General features: G+C 35.1%; 1 protein-coding gene across 5 annotated transcripts in view; it reads right to left on the bottom strand.

Moving 5' to 3' along the window:
* IBTK (inhibitor of Bruton tyrosine kinase) overlaps positions 1–17,419 on the bottom strand; it is a 93,815-nt gene that overhangs the window by 12,276 nt on the left and 64,120 nt on the right. For 4 of the 5 annotated variants that reach the window (XM_082669174.1, XM_082669172.1, XM_082669173.1 and 1 more), the window contains exons 24-26: positions 16,366–16,458; positions 15,675–15,818; positions 2,598–2,747 (exon numbers count right to left, since the gene is read on the bottom strand). In XM_082669174.1, the coding sequence (XP_082525300.1) occupies positions 2,598–2,747; positions 15,675–15,818; positions 16,366–16,458 (387 nt within the window). The remainder of the gene's footprint in view (positions 1–2,597; positions 2,748–15,674; positions 15,819–16,365; positions 16,459–17,419) is intronic. The other variant, XM_082669175.1, reaches the window with a different exon arrangement.

Genomic DNA, 17,419 nt, shown 5'->3' on the forward strand with positions numbered 1-17,419 from the left:
AATATAAGTGAAATGACAAGACGACCTATAAGTGAACTTCAAGTACTACGAGTCATGTAAAAAGTCCATGGTGTTGGCAATATGGAGGTCACTGCTGAACTTATTAGCCTGAACTGTTTCAGTTTAGTAATGGGATTGGAAGCCAGAATGGATTGAGAAGTGAGTGGGTGATTGAGAAGTGAGCGGGTGCTGACAGCTCTTTTGAGAAATCTGGCTGTGAAGGAAACAGGAAATTGGTAACAATAGGACAATTGCTAGAAAACGTGTGGGGGATAAGTGGGGGATCGATTACCCCACCCATTCCACGTGTGAGAGACCTGTGCATGTTCAAAACCAGACGGGAAAAAATCTACTTAAACAGTTGAAGCCTTCAGAAGTGGAAAGGGGTTAAGATACAAGGTACAGGTATAAATCCTAGCCTTAGATGGGAAGGATAACTCTTCTACTGTAAAACAAGAAAGGAAGATAAGATGAATACAAATAGAGGCAGATTTGTGTGTCTTGAAGTAGGAAAAATAAAGAAGTTATGTCTTTCTATTTAAAAGCATGGTCTACAGGACAACACTCGTCATATAACTTATCATATAACTTAACATTTTTTCTTCTATCAGAAGACTATTCATTTTTTTTTAATATAATAGATGTAGGGTCATTACAGAGGATGATAAATAACCAATTAAAATGTTTTTCTAATTAAAATTTTGAATAGAAAAACCTCATGAGATGTGTATACATATGTAATGCTACATTTAATGAAGTAAATATATATAAAATATATATGGATAAGTGTGTGTATGTATACAAGGAGCACTCGAATGTAGTTTGGACATGGAATGCCAAGGAGCTGATTTGTTCTCATTTATGACGACTTATTAAGAAAATCCTAATTGAAATAAATACTAGACAAAATTAGAAACAGATTGAACATTGAGGCTGATAAACTTGCTCTTCATAATGCCTTGTACTCTTTTAATTAATCATTTCTGTAATAAGGTTGGTTGCTCTTCTCTTTTGGACTAAGTTCTACATGAGCAGGGGCTATGTTACAGTTCACCACTGTAACTCTAGTACCTAGTGTAATGTCTGATACAGAGCAGCTAATAAATATTTGTCAACATTAAGACAGCGTCTTACATTGCATCCAATTTGTATTTATGAGCCTATCAAAAGAGCCTTAATATCCTAAGTAAACATTATGTAAAAAGGTTTATCTATCTGTTTTGTGTGTTAGGGTTCCATTTAAGATTTTTATTTTAAAATAGCATTACACTGCTAAAAAGCATTACACTGCTCAAAAGTATTTGAAAAGTTAGGAAGATAGACCAGATGACTTCTTCAGGTCCTTTGTAATCTCTCTCTGATTTTCTGTACTGTAAGTATGTGGCTCAAGAACTTTGTCTGTAAATGTACATAGGAAAGCCAGTCACAAAATCAAAAATAGAACTATGTTTAAACAGTTCATCTAAACCAGCAGTCCAAGGTTCTTGGAAGATTCTGACAGTTCCTCAGGAGCTGCTTACAGGACAGGTAGGTAAGGTGAGGTTAAATTAGTTTGATTCCCAGACCCCTCTCCTCACTTCAATCAGAGAAGTTTATATTACCTGTTTGATAAAATAATTGAACATGAGATTTGATTTTTAAAAAGCGTTTAGGGAGGAAAAAAAGAGGTTTGACAGTGAAAAATTATTATGAAAAACAATTATTAATCTGGTCACAACTAACATTTTTAATCATTTTGTAATTAAACAAACACTCCCTGAAACACTCTAGGGAGTATATTATTTGGGAGATGTCATATTAGCAGAAGTAGGAAAAAAAACCCTCCATTTAGTTAACCAACTTGAAACATACGCCAATGTTGGAAGAAAAAACTATCTATGCCCCAAGAATGTTTGGTTCCTTTTTGAATAATAATTAAGAGAATTTACGGATCATGGTGAAACTGTGTTTAGATTTTCATGGTTCATGTAGGCATTTATAATATGAAACATCTTTGTTGAAGTCCAATGTATTTTAAAATTAGTATCAAAAATAGCGAGAGAAAAAGCTGGAAATGCCCAAGTCACTCAACAGATGCAAATAAACAGGTGGGTTCATAGCCAAACAAAGAAATATACTATTCAGCAATAAAATGGAATGAACTACTGATACACATAACAACTTGGATGAATCTCAAAATGTATGCTAAGTAAAAGATTTTTATAAAAGCACATGCTAAATGATTCTATTGATATAAAACTACAGAATATCAGTGCTAGTCTATAATAACAGAAACAGGTTAGTAGCTGCAAGGAGACAGGACAGAGAAGGAAGGACTACAGAGGGGCATGAAGAAACTTCTGAGAATGATGGATCTATGCACTGACTTCAATAGCTGGTGATGATGGTTGCACGAGGGTATGCGTATGACAGACTTCGTCAAACTGTATACTTTAAATATATACAATTTACTGCAAGCCAATTATACCAAAATTATCTATCTTAAAAAAAAACGTTAATTTTGAATGTAAAAGAATGTATAAAAAATCTACCTTTAAAGATTATTTAAGGATATAGAACCACCACAGCACATTTTAAGGTAGGAAAATGATTATTACCTTACAACTTTTGCAGCCTGGGAACTTTCAATTCCTTTAAAACAAACTTTTTTGACATTGTCTCCTGAGCTTTGGCCAGTAATAGATTTTTTTTCTTCTAGTAAGAAATCCCGGAATGACTTGGATGAAACTGAATGTAGAGAAGATGCCCTGTGAAAAAACAATAGAGATCATGTAAAAAACACTCATTTTTGCTGGAAGTGAGAAGGGGATATGGAGAGAATATATACCAAAAATTTTACAATGATATAATTACAGTTTTCAATGTGATGTTGGATTCTTGCTGTCAATTGTAGACTAATCAAAACTGTGTGATAAGAAAAAACAATGGAGACCAACACTGGTGATAACCCAGATGGTGAAGTAAAACAGCTATTATAACTATGCCTCAGGTAACAACAAAAAATATGGTCAGAATAATAAGAAAATCTGTATAGACCTATACCTCTTTAAAAAATTTTATTAATCCCACCAGCTTTTTATTGTAGAAATTAACAAAACAAAAACCTAGATTAGCCAACATTGTTGTAAAAAAGAGATACAAAACTGGAAGAAGATAAAACAAGGTACAGTAATCAAGACAGTGGGGTATTAAGGATTAACTGATCAATGGAACAGATTAGAGAACCCAGTACTAGACCCTCATGTAGACAGTCATTTTACTTTCAATAACAGAACTGCCAAAGCAACCCGGTGGGAAGAATGTTTTCTATAATATACAAATGGTTTACAGAAGGAAAAAAAACCTTGACCTTTACTTCATACCATACCCCAAAATTATTTCAAGATGAATTATAGAACTAACAAACATAAAAGCTAAATATCCTGGAAGAAAACAGAAGACTATCTTCATAACTCAGTGGTAAGCAAAGGTTTCTTAGGACATAAACAGCAATAACCGTCAAATCAAGAAATGATAAATTAGACTTAATTAAAAACTTCTGTTCATCAGAAGATATCGTTAAGAAAACAGAAAATATTTGTAAAACATACATCTGGCAAAGGACTTCTACCCAGACTCTAAAAAGAAATCCTAAGGACTTCCCTGGTGGTGCAGTGGTTAGGAATCCACCTACCAACACAGGGGACATGGGTTCAAGCCCTGGTCTGGGCAGATCCCACGTGCCTCGGAGCAACTAAGCCCGTGCACCACAACTACTGAGACTGTGCTCTGGAGCCCGTGAGCCACAACTCTGAGCCTGCTCACCACAACACTGAAGCCCGTGCACACTAGAGCCCGCATGCTGCAACTACTGAGCCCACACACCACAACAACTACTGAAGCCCACGCACCTAGAGGCCGTGCTCCACAACAACAGAAGCCACCGCAATGCGAAGCCCACGCACCACAACGAAGAGTAGGCCCTGCTCGCCACAACTAGATGAAGACCGAACGCAGCCAAAAAAAAAAAACAGGAAATCCTAGAACTAAAAAAAAGACAAATACAGAAGACAAGGCAATTTCAAAAGGCATGCAGAAAGGATCTGAATAGACACTTCACAGAGGAAGAGATGTTAATTGGTCAATAAGCACGTGAAAAAGTGTGCTCATTACTCATGAGGGAAACACAAAACCCGCAAGGAGAAACCACTACACGCCCACCCAAACAGGTAAAATTAACTGACAATACCAAATGTTGACAAGGATGTGAAACAGCCAACAGTCTCATAAATTTTGCTGGGAGGGTAAAATGATACAAATGCTGTGGAAAAGATCTGGCAGTTTTTATAAAAAAGTAAACATGCATTTTCTGTAAAATCCAGCAATTCTACTCCCTAGTGTTTACCCAAGAGAAGTTAAAATACATGTCTACAAAAAGGACTAAACAAGAATGGTCAGAGCACCTTTATTCTTAAGAGCCAAAAACTGGAAAGAGTCCAGGTGTCCATCAATCAACAGGAGTAAACACAAGTATATTCATACCTTGGAATACTACTGAGTAATAAAAAGGAATAAACTATTGGTATACACAATCCAAATAAATCTGAAAAACATGCTGAGTGAAAGAAGCCAGACACAAAAGTATATTATGTTTCACTCTAATTACATAAACTTCTAGAACAGGCAAAACTCAACTATAGTCAAAAAAGAAAAACCACAACAATGGTTGACACTGGGGTGAGAGGGGGGCAAAGATAAAAAAAGAATTTTTTGAAGGAAATTTTCTGGGATAATGGTAATGCTCATCAATTTACTAAAAATGTAATATAAACAATGACCAAGTGGGCTTTATTTAATGCAAGGTGTTCTAACAGTGTTCTAACACTCAAAAAAAAAATTAACATAATTCATCACATTAACAGGATAAAGGAGAAAAATTCTACGAAAAAGTTCTATGATCCAGTCAATGGACACATCAAAAAAATTAAATACTTAGGGATACAATTAACAAAACATGGATGGACATAAAACTATAAAAGACTGCTGAGAGATTTTAAAGAGAATCTAAAGGATACCATGTTCATTCTTAGGGGACTCAATGACCCAATATTGGTAACCTGTCAATACTCTTCAATTTATCTACAGAGTCAAAGCAACACCCAACAAAATCCCACTAGGCATTTTTTTTTTGACAAGCCAAATCTAAGATTTATTTAAACATGGTCAAAACTAAAAATAGAAAAAATAATTTTGAAAAAAACAAAATCAGAGAAATTATACTATCTGATTTCAACACTTATAAAAGCTATCATCAAAAGCACATACATATAGGTCAAACGGAACTGAGTAGAGTCCAGAATTAGACCCCCACACACATCATGGTCAACTGACTTTCAGCAAAAGTGCGAAGTAATAAAATGGAGCAAGAACAATCTTTTCAACAAATTGTGCTGGAACAACTAGATATCTGTATGAGACAAAAACCTTGATCTCTACCTTACCCACGTATAAAAAGAAAAATCACAAAAGCTAAACTTAGGAAACATCTAAATCAAAACAAAAAAATTTTGTAACCTTAGTCAAAGACATAAAAAGCCCTAACTTTCAATGAAAACAAACAAAAAAATGGATGCAATGGGTTTTACCAAAATTAAAAACTTCTGCTCCTACAAAGACAATGTTATTAAGAAATGAAAAACCAAAATACAGACTGGGAGATAATATCCACAAAACTTATCCAAAAACATCCTTATTTTCAGAATACAGACTCTCAGAATTCTAGATTAACAAAATAGCCCCAATAAAAGGCAAAAGATCTGAAAAGACATTTCAGAGATATGAAAATAGCCAATAAGCCCCTGAGAAATACAAAATAAACCACACCTACTAGAAGACCTAAAATTAAAAAGATTAAATATACAAAGTGTTGGAAAGGATGTGGAATAATGGGAACTCTTACATGCTACTAGTAGGAATGTCCAATGGCATGACCATTTTGGAAAACTGTTTGGTACTTTTCCTAGGAAGTCAAACATTCACTTAACATACAAACCAGCAATTCCAATCCTAAGCATTTACTCAAGAGAAATAATATAAGATTTGTACATAAATAACTTTTTTCATAAAAATAAACTCAGTATTTCTCAACAATAAGAAAGGAAGAAATTTACTGATACATGGAACAACATGGATGAAGCTCCTTTATGTTGAATGAAGGAAGCCAGACACAAAAGAGAGCATACTGTACTTAGATGCCATTTATAAGAAGTTCCAGAACAGGCAAAAACTAAGCTACAGTGATAGAAATTTCATCAGTGGTAGCCGGGGGCATGGGTAGAGGGTGAGGTTTGGTTGAGAAAAGATAGTGGGATGGTGGAAATATTTTTCTTAATTGGAGTGGTGATTACACAGGTGGTACATTTGTCAAAACTCCCACTATACACTTGAAATTACTGCATTTTACTTTATGTAAATTATACCTCGGTAAAGTTATTTCAAAAAAACAGAATACACAATGAAATCTGCACTCCTTCTGAATAAAACAATTTTTTATGGAAAGGAAGTGGAAAAAGGTCAACTCACATACCACTAGTGAGAGTGTTTAGTGGTATCTACTAGAAATGAATATATGCATATCCTACAACCCGGTAATTTTATTCCTAGTTATATATGCAACAAAAATGCAAATATGTTCAACAAAGACGTGAACTAGGATATCTACAGCAGCACTAACCCTAACAACAGTAAAACAACAAAGCTACTAAAATGCCAGCAAGAACTGAATGAGTAAAATAAGTATATTTACACAATGGAATATTAGTACTCATCAAAATATGAATTTCATAAATATAATGCTGAGCAAAAGAAGCTAGAAACAATGATGATTCTGTGTGTGTGTGTGTGTGTGTGTGTGTGTATTAAAAAGGGGAGATTACTCTATGGAAGTAGAAGTCAGGATAGTGGACTGGGGGAGGGGACTTGCTGTTAGTGTTACTTCTTGATTTGAGTGCTGGTTGCACAAGACGTGTTCAGTTTGTGAAAATACAACAACCTACACACTTATGATAACTGCACTCCGAAGTGTATACATTATGTTTCAATAAAAAGTAATTTAAAATTTAAATCTAATTTTACATGGAGAACATAGAGGAAATAAAAATTAAGTTGATCTAAATAATCAAAAATACACAAAACTAATCACACCCAGTATAGGTGTAGTACTTTGAGAATTAGTTGAGTGGAATGCACTTTAGAATATCTACCAGAAAACAGTATACAAATTAAAAATCACCTTTACAGATTAATTTAGCTTCCAAAGATTTCATGCTCAGATTGCTATGGTATTAGAATCTTTTTATTCAACAATGTTTTACTGCAATCCAAAATGTAAAAAGGATTTGCAGAGTAGTAGTCAGGGTCAGGCACACAGGCTCTGCGGCTGCTACTGTTGTAGGTTCAAATCTTGGCTCTGTCACATACCAGCTTTGACCTTGGGGAGATACTAACCTCTGAGCTTCAGTTTCCTCATCAGTAACATGGAGATACTGATACCATCTCCTTCCTTATAATGGTTGTTGTGAGGATCAAATGTTAACCTATGGTAAAATACTTAAACAGTACCTGATACATAGAAATGCTATGTCAAGTCTGTTACTGTCCACAATTTTCACAGCATTTAACAAAACTAACTTATTTTAAGAGAAAAAGAAGACAATGAGAACACAGAAATTCTGACATGAAGAAATATAGTCAGTTCATAGGCATGTCTTTCCTTCCTAAAGTCTAACTTAGAAAAACTGATTCAGAAGTGTAACCTTTAGCTATGATTTTGTATACTAGAACTACACTGTAACCTTAGCATCATTTTCAGAAATCCTTAATAAGTCAAAATTATGAGTAACAACATAAGCAATTTCCTATTCTAATATTTCTTCTATTTTATTTACTCAGAAAACAAAGTGAACACAATGCTAACCAGTTAATTCCCCAAAAAGTTAAATTCATACTTTGAAGAAACCATAAAATCCAAACCCAGGTTAAATTCATAAACTATTTGGGGTTCCCCATAAAAAATTAGCAAGGCCTTCTAATAACTTATCTGAATTCACACTGCTACCAGGTTAACAGATTCACAATGTCAAGCTCAGGCAAGGCTCACTCCAGAACCCAGGAGATCACTATATTAAGATCACTATACTCGACTACTGTGTCCACATTTAAAAATCATTTCCCCTATGTAAAATCTTAAATCATAGAAAGGAAATTTTCTTTACAGATTTATCAGAAACATGACCTACTAAAGTATTCACATAAAAGATATTTCTTCAAAAGGAGCTTACCTGACTTTACCACAAAATTTTCTCCAAAGCACATACATATGCAGAACACTGAAAAATTAAATACAAAGAACCACTCTCCGTTTCCTTACCAACTCCTTTCTGCTCCTGCCGAAAACACACATACCTGAAGGTTTCTACTGGCAAACAACGTATCTATGGTGGAAAGTACAGTGTCTCATCAGTCATTAGGGAACACTGCTGGCGAATACTCTGCCAAAAAAATCTGCTGAATGTCTTTTGTAAGTAATTCATGTCTCTAAATACAGAAGCTTCACAATGACCTGTGTAAGAACCACACGGTGTCAGATTCATCTTCGTGGTAATTTGGGAACTTCTAGATGTGGTAAATAATATACACACTAAAAATTTTTATTTCTTTAATGGCTACTTAGGATAACATCTCCTTAAGAATAAATATAGGTAACAATGCTTACAAGATATCTTAAACTCACATGTTCATTAACCATGCATAGTGGTTACCTATAAAATGTCTTATGCAGACTTCTTTAAATGAGTTCTGTTATTCTTTCCACTGATCATGCCATACTTTGAAACAGTGTCTGATTTCCAACGATTTTACTTTCCTAACTCAAAGGTTCTGGCTCTTTTCCATTTTAGCAGCCAGAGAAACTTAATGAAGAAGCATCTGTAGCCACATAAAAAATTAATCAAGATTTTGTTCCTCAACTAAAGCAGCCATGAAATTTTTGCTTTAATGAATAAAATTTCTAGCTCTAAAAAGTTAAATAATTGAAATTAGTTTATAATTTATAGGTTAGCTCTAAATGGAATTTGGAGAATTTACATTCATACATCAAGCCAGGCCACAAAGATTGTGCATTCTTCCACTCAAGATGACTGGTGAGAAATGTATTATTTCTCCAAGTAAAATAAAGGATAATGAAAAGTGACCAACTCCCATGTACACTTGGCGTTTTCACATTAGATTTAAAAGTCAACTGGTTAGAACTTCATTGTAATGCAAAAACCAGTTATTGTGTGAACAAATTAAGTAAAATTCCTTACCACGACCAGGAGCAGACTTAGAGGGCTAATGTGTGATTTGCTAATGAACTGCGGCACATTAACCTCATTATTAAGATAAACACAGTATAAAAACACCTTCTAGTAAATAAATAAAATCGCATTAGATGATTCATCAGGATGATGAAGATGTCCCTTTGAGAAGTATTTAAAAAAAGATAAATCACTACAGTAATGAATATATTCCATAAATACAATCTGTAAGTCAGATTAAAATGCTAATTTCAGATTAATTTTCTACTTTTTTCAAAGCTGGGCAAAGTTTAAATTCTACCAATTTTCTATAAACCAATATTTACAAGAGATATTCTCAGGAAAACAAATCTATTACTATTTTATTTCTTTAAGCATATACCACATGTATTTACAACCTATGTGTAACGGATTAAAAATGAAGTGATATACTAAACCTGCAGCCTTCTAAGAATTCAAGAAAGAAAATTCAACAACCTAAAAATGACTATTTCCATTTATACTAAATATACATCATAATTCAAGAATACCAAACATCAACCATTTTACATAAATATGTTCTTAAAAGTTATAACAAGGGACTTCCCTGGTGGTGCAGTGGTTAAGACTCCATGCTCCCAATGCAGGGAGCCCGGGTTCAATCCCTGGTCAGGGAACTAGATCCCACATGCATGCATGCCCACAACTAAGAGTTCGCATGCCACAACTAAGCAGCCCGCGAGCCACAACTAAGACCTGGCACAGCCAAATAAATAAATAAATAGAAATATTTTTTTAAAAAAACTTCTAACACATGTTTTCTGATCCCTGTCATTAATTTATATGCATATATTATATACATATATACTTATATATGTATAATTATGTACATTTATTGACATATATATCTTACATATTCTACTAACTCAGCCCACTATTTATTTAATAACTTAAGCAGTACGTAAATTCAGAAGAATTTAGCAGAAATGAACTTTAAAAGATCCTTCAGATACCAAAAATTTGGTCTCATAAAGTCATAAAAAGGGTATAAATGATTGATTTTATGACAATTCAGATATCTCTCACTTTCATAAAAATTCAGAATAAATTACCTATAATTGGTCAGTTAGATAAATTTCTTTGGTTCCGTAAAATACATAAGATCCATTATTCATTTGTTTGTATTTAGATTTTCCAGTCGCATTTTCATCAACTAAATATATAATAAACATCACTTATAATTCAGTCACCAAATTACTTTTCAAAGAAAAATACCCTGATTATATTTTTGGCCAAATTTTATGGCATTCTTCCTCCCACATTCCTAGAATTCTCCTTAATATGCCATAATATATTTCTTTTGAAATTTAGACAGTCTCTTCAACGTAGGAGTCTGAGTTCATATTGCTAATAATGACTAGGGAAAATTTTTTCCTAAACCCGAAAATCAAAGTCTGAAGTTTCAGATAAATGATTACTCTAATCCTTTCCTCTAAAATCCCATGTTAAGTGAACTAGAGAATAATCAGAAAGGCATAAACCCACACAGGCAAAAGAATAAGGCATTAAGACAATGGCAGACTAAAAGTAATAATACTCTATTGGAGGACAGAACAGGGCCAGAATGAACCTTGATATAGTAGAAATAAAGAAAACCTGTCATCAAGTGGAGTGGGGGTAGAGTGTGAAGCTCGGAACCCTGAAAAGTCTCCTACGTTGGAGACATCTTAAGTATCAAATCCTGAAGTAGTCATGCAGATGAAAACAGGAATACTGGCTCAAGGTTTACTTGCGGAGTGGCAGAGAATGCCAGATGCCCTCCCTATCGCCACGTGATCAGATGACTGTACTTCCTTCACCTTGGTAGCAGGAGGATTTGATTGAAAATCACCAGTATACAGAGGCAGGTAGGACTAAACTGCTGTGTTTAAAATCTATATACTAAATGATGAGATACTTGAGAATCTAGACCAAATTGTGAGAACCTCAGTCCCAGGCCTAACTGCCTCACCCTGATCAGCTTCCAGAAGGCTGGCAACCAAATACAAAAATTAAAAGGCTTCTCCTTAGAGAAAATGACAGACCAAGGAGAAAAAACAAGGAGACAATGGTGCGGGGGTCCTCTAAGGGTACCGCTGAGTCACCCTACAGTCGCACCCATCAGTCAACCTGTCCCACACAGGCACACAGATTCCAACCAGAACTTAAAACAATCCACCAAATAAAACAAAACGTAACTAAAACATACATGAAAAAAGAGTGAATACACATCAATGTAAATCAATGACTATTTTTTAACTTTTATAAATGGAATCATATAGGGTCTTTTTTTCTGATTGGCTTCTTTTGCTCAATATTACATTGATGAAATTCATTCACACAGTTATATTTAGTCATAATTCATTTTCATCATTGTGTAGTACTCTACTATACTAATAAACTATAATTTATCCATTTACTGCTATAGACGTTTAGGTTGTTTACAGTTTTTGGCTTTTACAAATAAGGATGATACAAACATTCTGATACGTGTTGCCTGGTGCACACGTACATATATTTCTGTTGGATATAAAAGAGTGAAAAAGTTTATAGAGTACAGGTATCTTTAACAGTTGAATATTGAACAGGATACTAATAAAAGGGCACTATCGGCAAATAAGAAAGCTCTTGGCAATTAAAGATTTTAATAGTTAAATTAAAACATTCAGTAGAAGGGTTGTAAGATAAAGTCTGGGAAATGTTCCAGAAAGTATTTAGAATAGGAAAATAATTATATGAACATTAGAAGAGCAAAAGTAAGAAAATTAGGGAAATCCAGGAAGAGCCATATCCAACTAATGTGATTTCTAGAGAAAACAGTACAGAAGAAAGTATCAAATAGAGTACAAGATGTTCCTAGAACTTAAAGACATGCTTTTCCCAATTAAAAGAGCCCATCAAGTACCCAGCATAATCTATAAAAAGGGAACCCACGTCAAGACACATCACTCTGAAATTTTAGAATGCTAGAGATAAAGAAAAAGGGAAGCGGGGGGGACTTCCTTGGTGGTCCAATGGTTTAAGAGTCCTCCTTCCAATGCAGGGGACGCAGGTTGGATCCCTGGTTGGGTAACTAAGATTTCCACATGCCCCGGGGCAACTGAGCCCATGTGCTCTGGAGCCTGTGCCACAGCTAGAGAGCCCACGCGCCTCAAGGAGGAGCCTGCATGCTGCAACTAAGACACAATGCAGCCAAATTAATTTAAAAAAAAAAAAGAAAAGAAAAAGGGAGGAGGGGGAGAGGGAGGAAACTGGTAAACATAGCAAGAGTAAGGAATTGGAATGGCATTAGACTTCACAACAGCAATAAGAAAAAGGAACTCTACAAATGATTTCCAACTCAGAATTCTGTTCCAATCTATCAGTCAAGAATGGTGAGAATAGAAACATTTTCAAAGATATAAGAGCTCCAAAAATGTATGTCCTATACATCTTTTCTCAGAAAACCACTGGTTTTGATGTAGATTGTGCTACATCAAAACAAAGAGTAAACCAAGAAATAGAAAAACAGGATTTAGGAAACTGGGGATCAAACACCAGAGGGAAGAAAAAGAAATTCCCAGGATGACAGTTAAGAGAAGTCTCAAGATCACAGATACTAAGCAGGCCTGGAAAAGGCCTAGTTCAGACCAGAGAAGTCAAGAGTTCTAATGAAGATGCCTCCAGGGCTTCCCTGGTGGCGCAGTGGTTGAGAGTCCGCCTGCCGATGCAAGGGACACAGGTTCGTGCCCCGGTCCGGGAGGATCCCACATGCCGCGGAGAGGCTGGGCCCGTGAGCCATGGCCGCTGAGCCTGCGCGTCCGGAGCCTGTGCTCCGCAACAGGAGAGGCCACAACAGTGAGAGGCCCACATACCGCAAAAAAAAAAAAAAAGAGAGATGCCTTCAATAAAAAACAAAAGTAATAAATTACCTGGTATGTTTCATCATAATGGAGAGAGAGAGGTATGTTTTAGAGAGTTTTGGGGGGAAAATTAGTGATGAGTACATAGGCAGTACAGGAAAACTGACTGAATTAGTTATTCTAGGGAAAAAATAGAATAGTGTAAAAAAAGGAAATAAAATCATCTTCACAATATGACTCTGTTGTGAATCTTAATTAACCAGTCATAAAAAAGAAAGTTTGGGGCAGGGCAGGCAACTGCTATCTTTCATGATAAGAAGCCTTGAAGTATTACCATACTATTAAATTTTTTAAACTATGTGTTTTGATTTAAAAAATTATTTTATTGGGGCTGGAAAGAACTCCTATGTTTGAAATAGATGCTAAACCAAGAGTATTTGTCCAGTAGTTGGATTTCCTAACTTGAGTGATCATTGTTTTGTTCCTTCTTTTGTTCATTTACTTTTTGTTTTTAAATAAGGAAACTGGTTGATGGCAGGGCTAAAACTGTATTTACTAATAAGCCCAAAGCTTCCTCATGTGCTTAGCTAATTCTCTCAAATTGAGATATATTTAGTATCTTGAGAGCTAGTCAAAGAACTTTTTTTTTTGTCTTTTCCATACTTTTGTTTAGGGAAAACATAACTCAGTATTGTAACAGGGGACTTCCCTGGTGGCGCAGTGGTTAAGAATCTGCCTGCCAAGGCAGGGGACACGGGTTCGAGCCCTGGTCCGGGAGGATCCCACATGCCACAGAACAACTAAGCCCGTGCACCACAACTACTGAGCCTGCGCTCTAGAGCCCAAGAGGCACAACTACTGAGCCCGCACGCCACAACTACTGAAGCCCATGCACCTAGAGCCTGAGCTCCGCAACAAGAGAAGCCACTGCAATGAGAAGCCCACACACCGCAACAAAGAGTAGCCCCTGCTCACCACAACTAGAGTAAGCCCGGGCGCAGCGATGAGGACCCAACACAGCCAAAAAATTTTTTAAAGTAAATAAATAAAATAGATTTATATTAAAAAAATATATATTATAACAGCTACTCCATAAACCCTACAGAGGCAGTGATTAAATCAGTTTTGTATATATTGCCTTATCATCAGAAACTAGAACAGTGCCTTGCATGTAGAAGGCACACAACAAATACCAATGAATTAAAACATTCTACTTGGGCTTCCCTGGTGGCGCGGTGGTTAAGAATCTGCCTGCCAATGCAGGGGACACGGGTTAGAGCCCTGGTCCAGGAAGATCCCACATGCTGCTGAGCAACTAAGCCCGTGAGCCACAACTACTGAGCCTGCGCGTCTGGAGCCTGTGTTCCGCAACGGGAGAGGCCGCGACAGTGAGAGGCCCGCGCACCGCGATGAAGAGTGGCCCCTGCTCGCTGCAACTGGAGGAAGCCCTCGCACAGAAACGAAGACCCAAAACAGCCAAAGATAAATAAATTAATTAATTAAAAAAAATTCTACTAAACCCAATCCCTCAAGTTTTACTCTCTTTTCTTTTTCACTTGGGTGTTCTCACCTCTTGTTTTCTTTTTCTGTGATCATGTTTTAGATTTACTAGTAGGTCTGATATTTAGTCCTATTGGTGGCAATCAAAATAAAATGAGTTGCCACTCTCTTCAAAACAATTTACATTTTAATGGGAAAAATATTCCCTCTGACAAATAGAAAAAAGTGGCATTAGAGTAATGAAGGGATTCCCCCAAACCAAGAGTAGTCTCTAATACCCTCTTCAATGCTTGTGAGAACAACAGGGTTCTACTGATCTTTCCTGCCCATCATACTATCCATGTGTTTTTCTTCTAAAATTGGTTTCCAATTATTATGATATTAGTTACCAAAAAAAGGGAGGATGGGAGGGGAGCAGAAGTACAACCTATTTTTCATATGTCAAAATTGCTATCTGACCTCTTTGGAGACTATTCCTATTAATGTTGCATTATGGGTAAATTCTAATTGAGAAAAGTTATATAACACAATGTTAAGTAAACAGCCCTGCTTAAAAGTGACAATGACAAGCTATGATTATAAAAATTTTAAGATATTCATGATGCATACAGGGAATATACAAAGAAATTAGGGTGCTAAAACTGTTTGCTTTTATCAAACTTCTCTATGATATACATTATTTTTTATAAAAAATGAAAAAATAAGAATATTCCCTTAAACTGCCTTAGCAATAAACATTAATTAAAATACCAAGAAGAAATTTTATCTACACATATGAAAAAAATTCAAAAATCATGATGTACTTCTCAAAACAAACAAGAAAATAAAGTATTTCCCAAGGTCCAATTTTTAACTTGAAAGCAAAGAGGGGAATGAAATATTTGAAAAGACAGGAAGGAAAAAAAAAAACCCACCCAAAGCCAAGAAGTACCTTAAAAGCTAATGTACAAAGCTTATTTTAATAAAAATTAGAGCGTACCATGCATTCGCTGGTTTGGGGGTTTTTGAAGGAGCACTTAATGCTGTTTCCATGCTATTCATTCCTGAATTATTATCTTTGGTAGTCATTGCAATCATTTTTCGTTGCTTCTGAGACAGTTTAACTCCATGAGAAATCATTTTTCTAGAAATTGTTAAATTAAACCAATCAGTTTCACCGCTTCTGAGAAAGTTTAATTCCATAAGAAATAATTTTGCTATAAATTAAACCAATTAACATTAATTTCTGCTCAACAAAGGTTACTGGTAATTATATTGCTCTGTGTTTATTTGATGGGACTTTACTATTACTAGATCAAAATGACCACAAGTTTCAACAGTGGCAATATATATAATTAGTTTATACTATCAAAGATCAAGTAATAGCTACATGGGAGCCCTCCTAATACACTTGCATCACACTTGTAACAGAAATAGATCATTTTAGAGGCAAATTTCCGGCATGTAATACTGTATTCCACAAGAGCTAGACCTATCAACCCAACTCAGTCTTCAGCATATATTTAAGAAATAATGTTATGGAGGCTAAATTACCTAGAAAAGAGCTTACAACTAACTTTAACATCAAATGCAGAAAAATAATAGGAAAGGTCCAGTAGGTCTTTCCAGTTGTTTAGGGCAGAACTATAACACAACATGGTCTTTCCTTTTCTTATGATTTTGTAACCAACCCCAAATTTGTCTTTGGTGTAGCTCCACATCTTTGTCTGCTTTCTTCTATTTGCATGATGGTTCTGAGATCCACGACAGGAGGGCTTACAGGACTAAAAGACATATAAAAGTTACTTTACAACCCATTCATTTATCCATGAAGTCCAACACCCAAACATTACTGAAACTGTAAATTATATATAACATCATTAATGAGAGGATAATTTAGGTCTATTTTGTCAGCTGCGGCCAACTTCAAAAAGGATATTTTGAATGAAAGCTACTTTTATATATACATACATAATAATAAAATGCATCAGAAGTCATAATGTTAAGAGATACATGTTTAATAAAATAGTCTAACATTAGTGATTAGAAGATGCTTCCAGGTGTTCCCACAAATATGTTTACTTAGGAAAAAAGGTGTCTACTTTCTGAACTATCTTTAGACCATGAAGCAGCATAAACCGGGACATCATCTTTATTCCAACTGTGCAAAATACAGCACATTTCAAAATAATTACACAAATGGCCCAGATGGCAATATAATTGGTAAGTCAATTAACAGTCTTAGCCTATTATAAACCATACTAGGTAATAAAGATGAAGCATAAGCTCAATTAGCTCTTCGAAAGAATACTGCATGTTAATTATACTTATTCCTTCAGTTTTAAAAACTGACTTTTATAAGTAAAAAAAAATATGGATAGAATATAGGTTAAGTTAAAACTACAGCATAACATTAAATGAATAGCCTCTGAAAATTAACTGTAACACATTTTGTGAGATCTTAAATACACTTTAATGTGCAAAAAAAAAAGATAAAGTAAGCCTACAAATGGCAAAATGGTCGTCCTGAGTGGGAGTTTTTACTAATATACACTATCCATTAAAAAAGAAAAAGAAGCTGATATCAAGTCACTGTGTGTGTGTGTGTGTGTTATAGAGTATTTTACTAAGTATTCCCTGATGACACTGCAAAGGCAACTAAATTCTGTCTGGAAAAAAAAGCCTATTTTAGCCGGTTAGTAATTTGTATGCACTTTAGCTGCTAATTTGTATGCATTTAGGTAA

The sequence above is a fragment of the Grampus griseus genome, assembly GCF_964374135.1.
Source record: "Grampus griseus genome assembly, chromosome: 13".
Taxonomy (NCBI): Eukaryota; Metazoa; Chordata; class Mammalia; order Artiodactyla; family Delphinidae; genus Grampus; species Grampus griseus.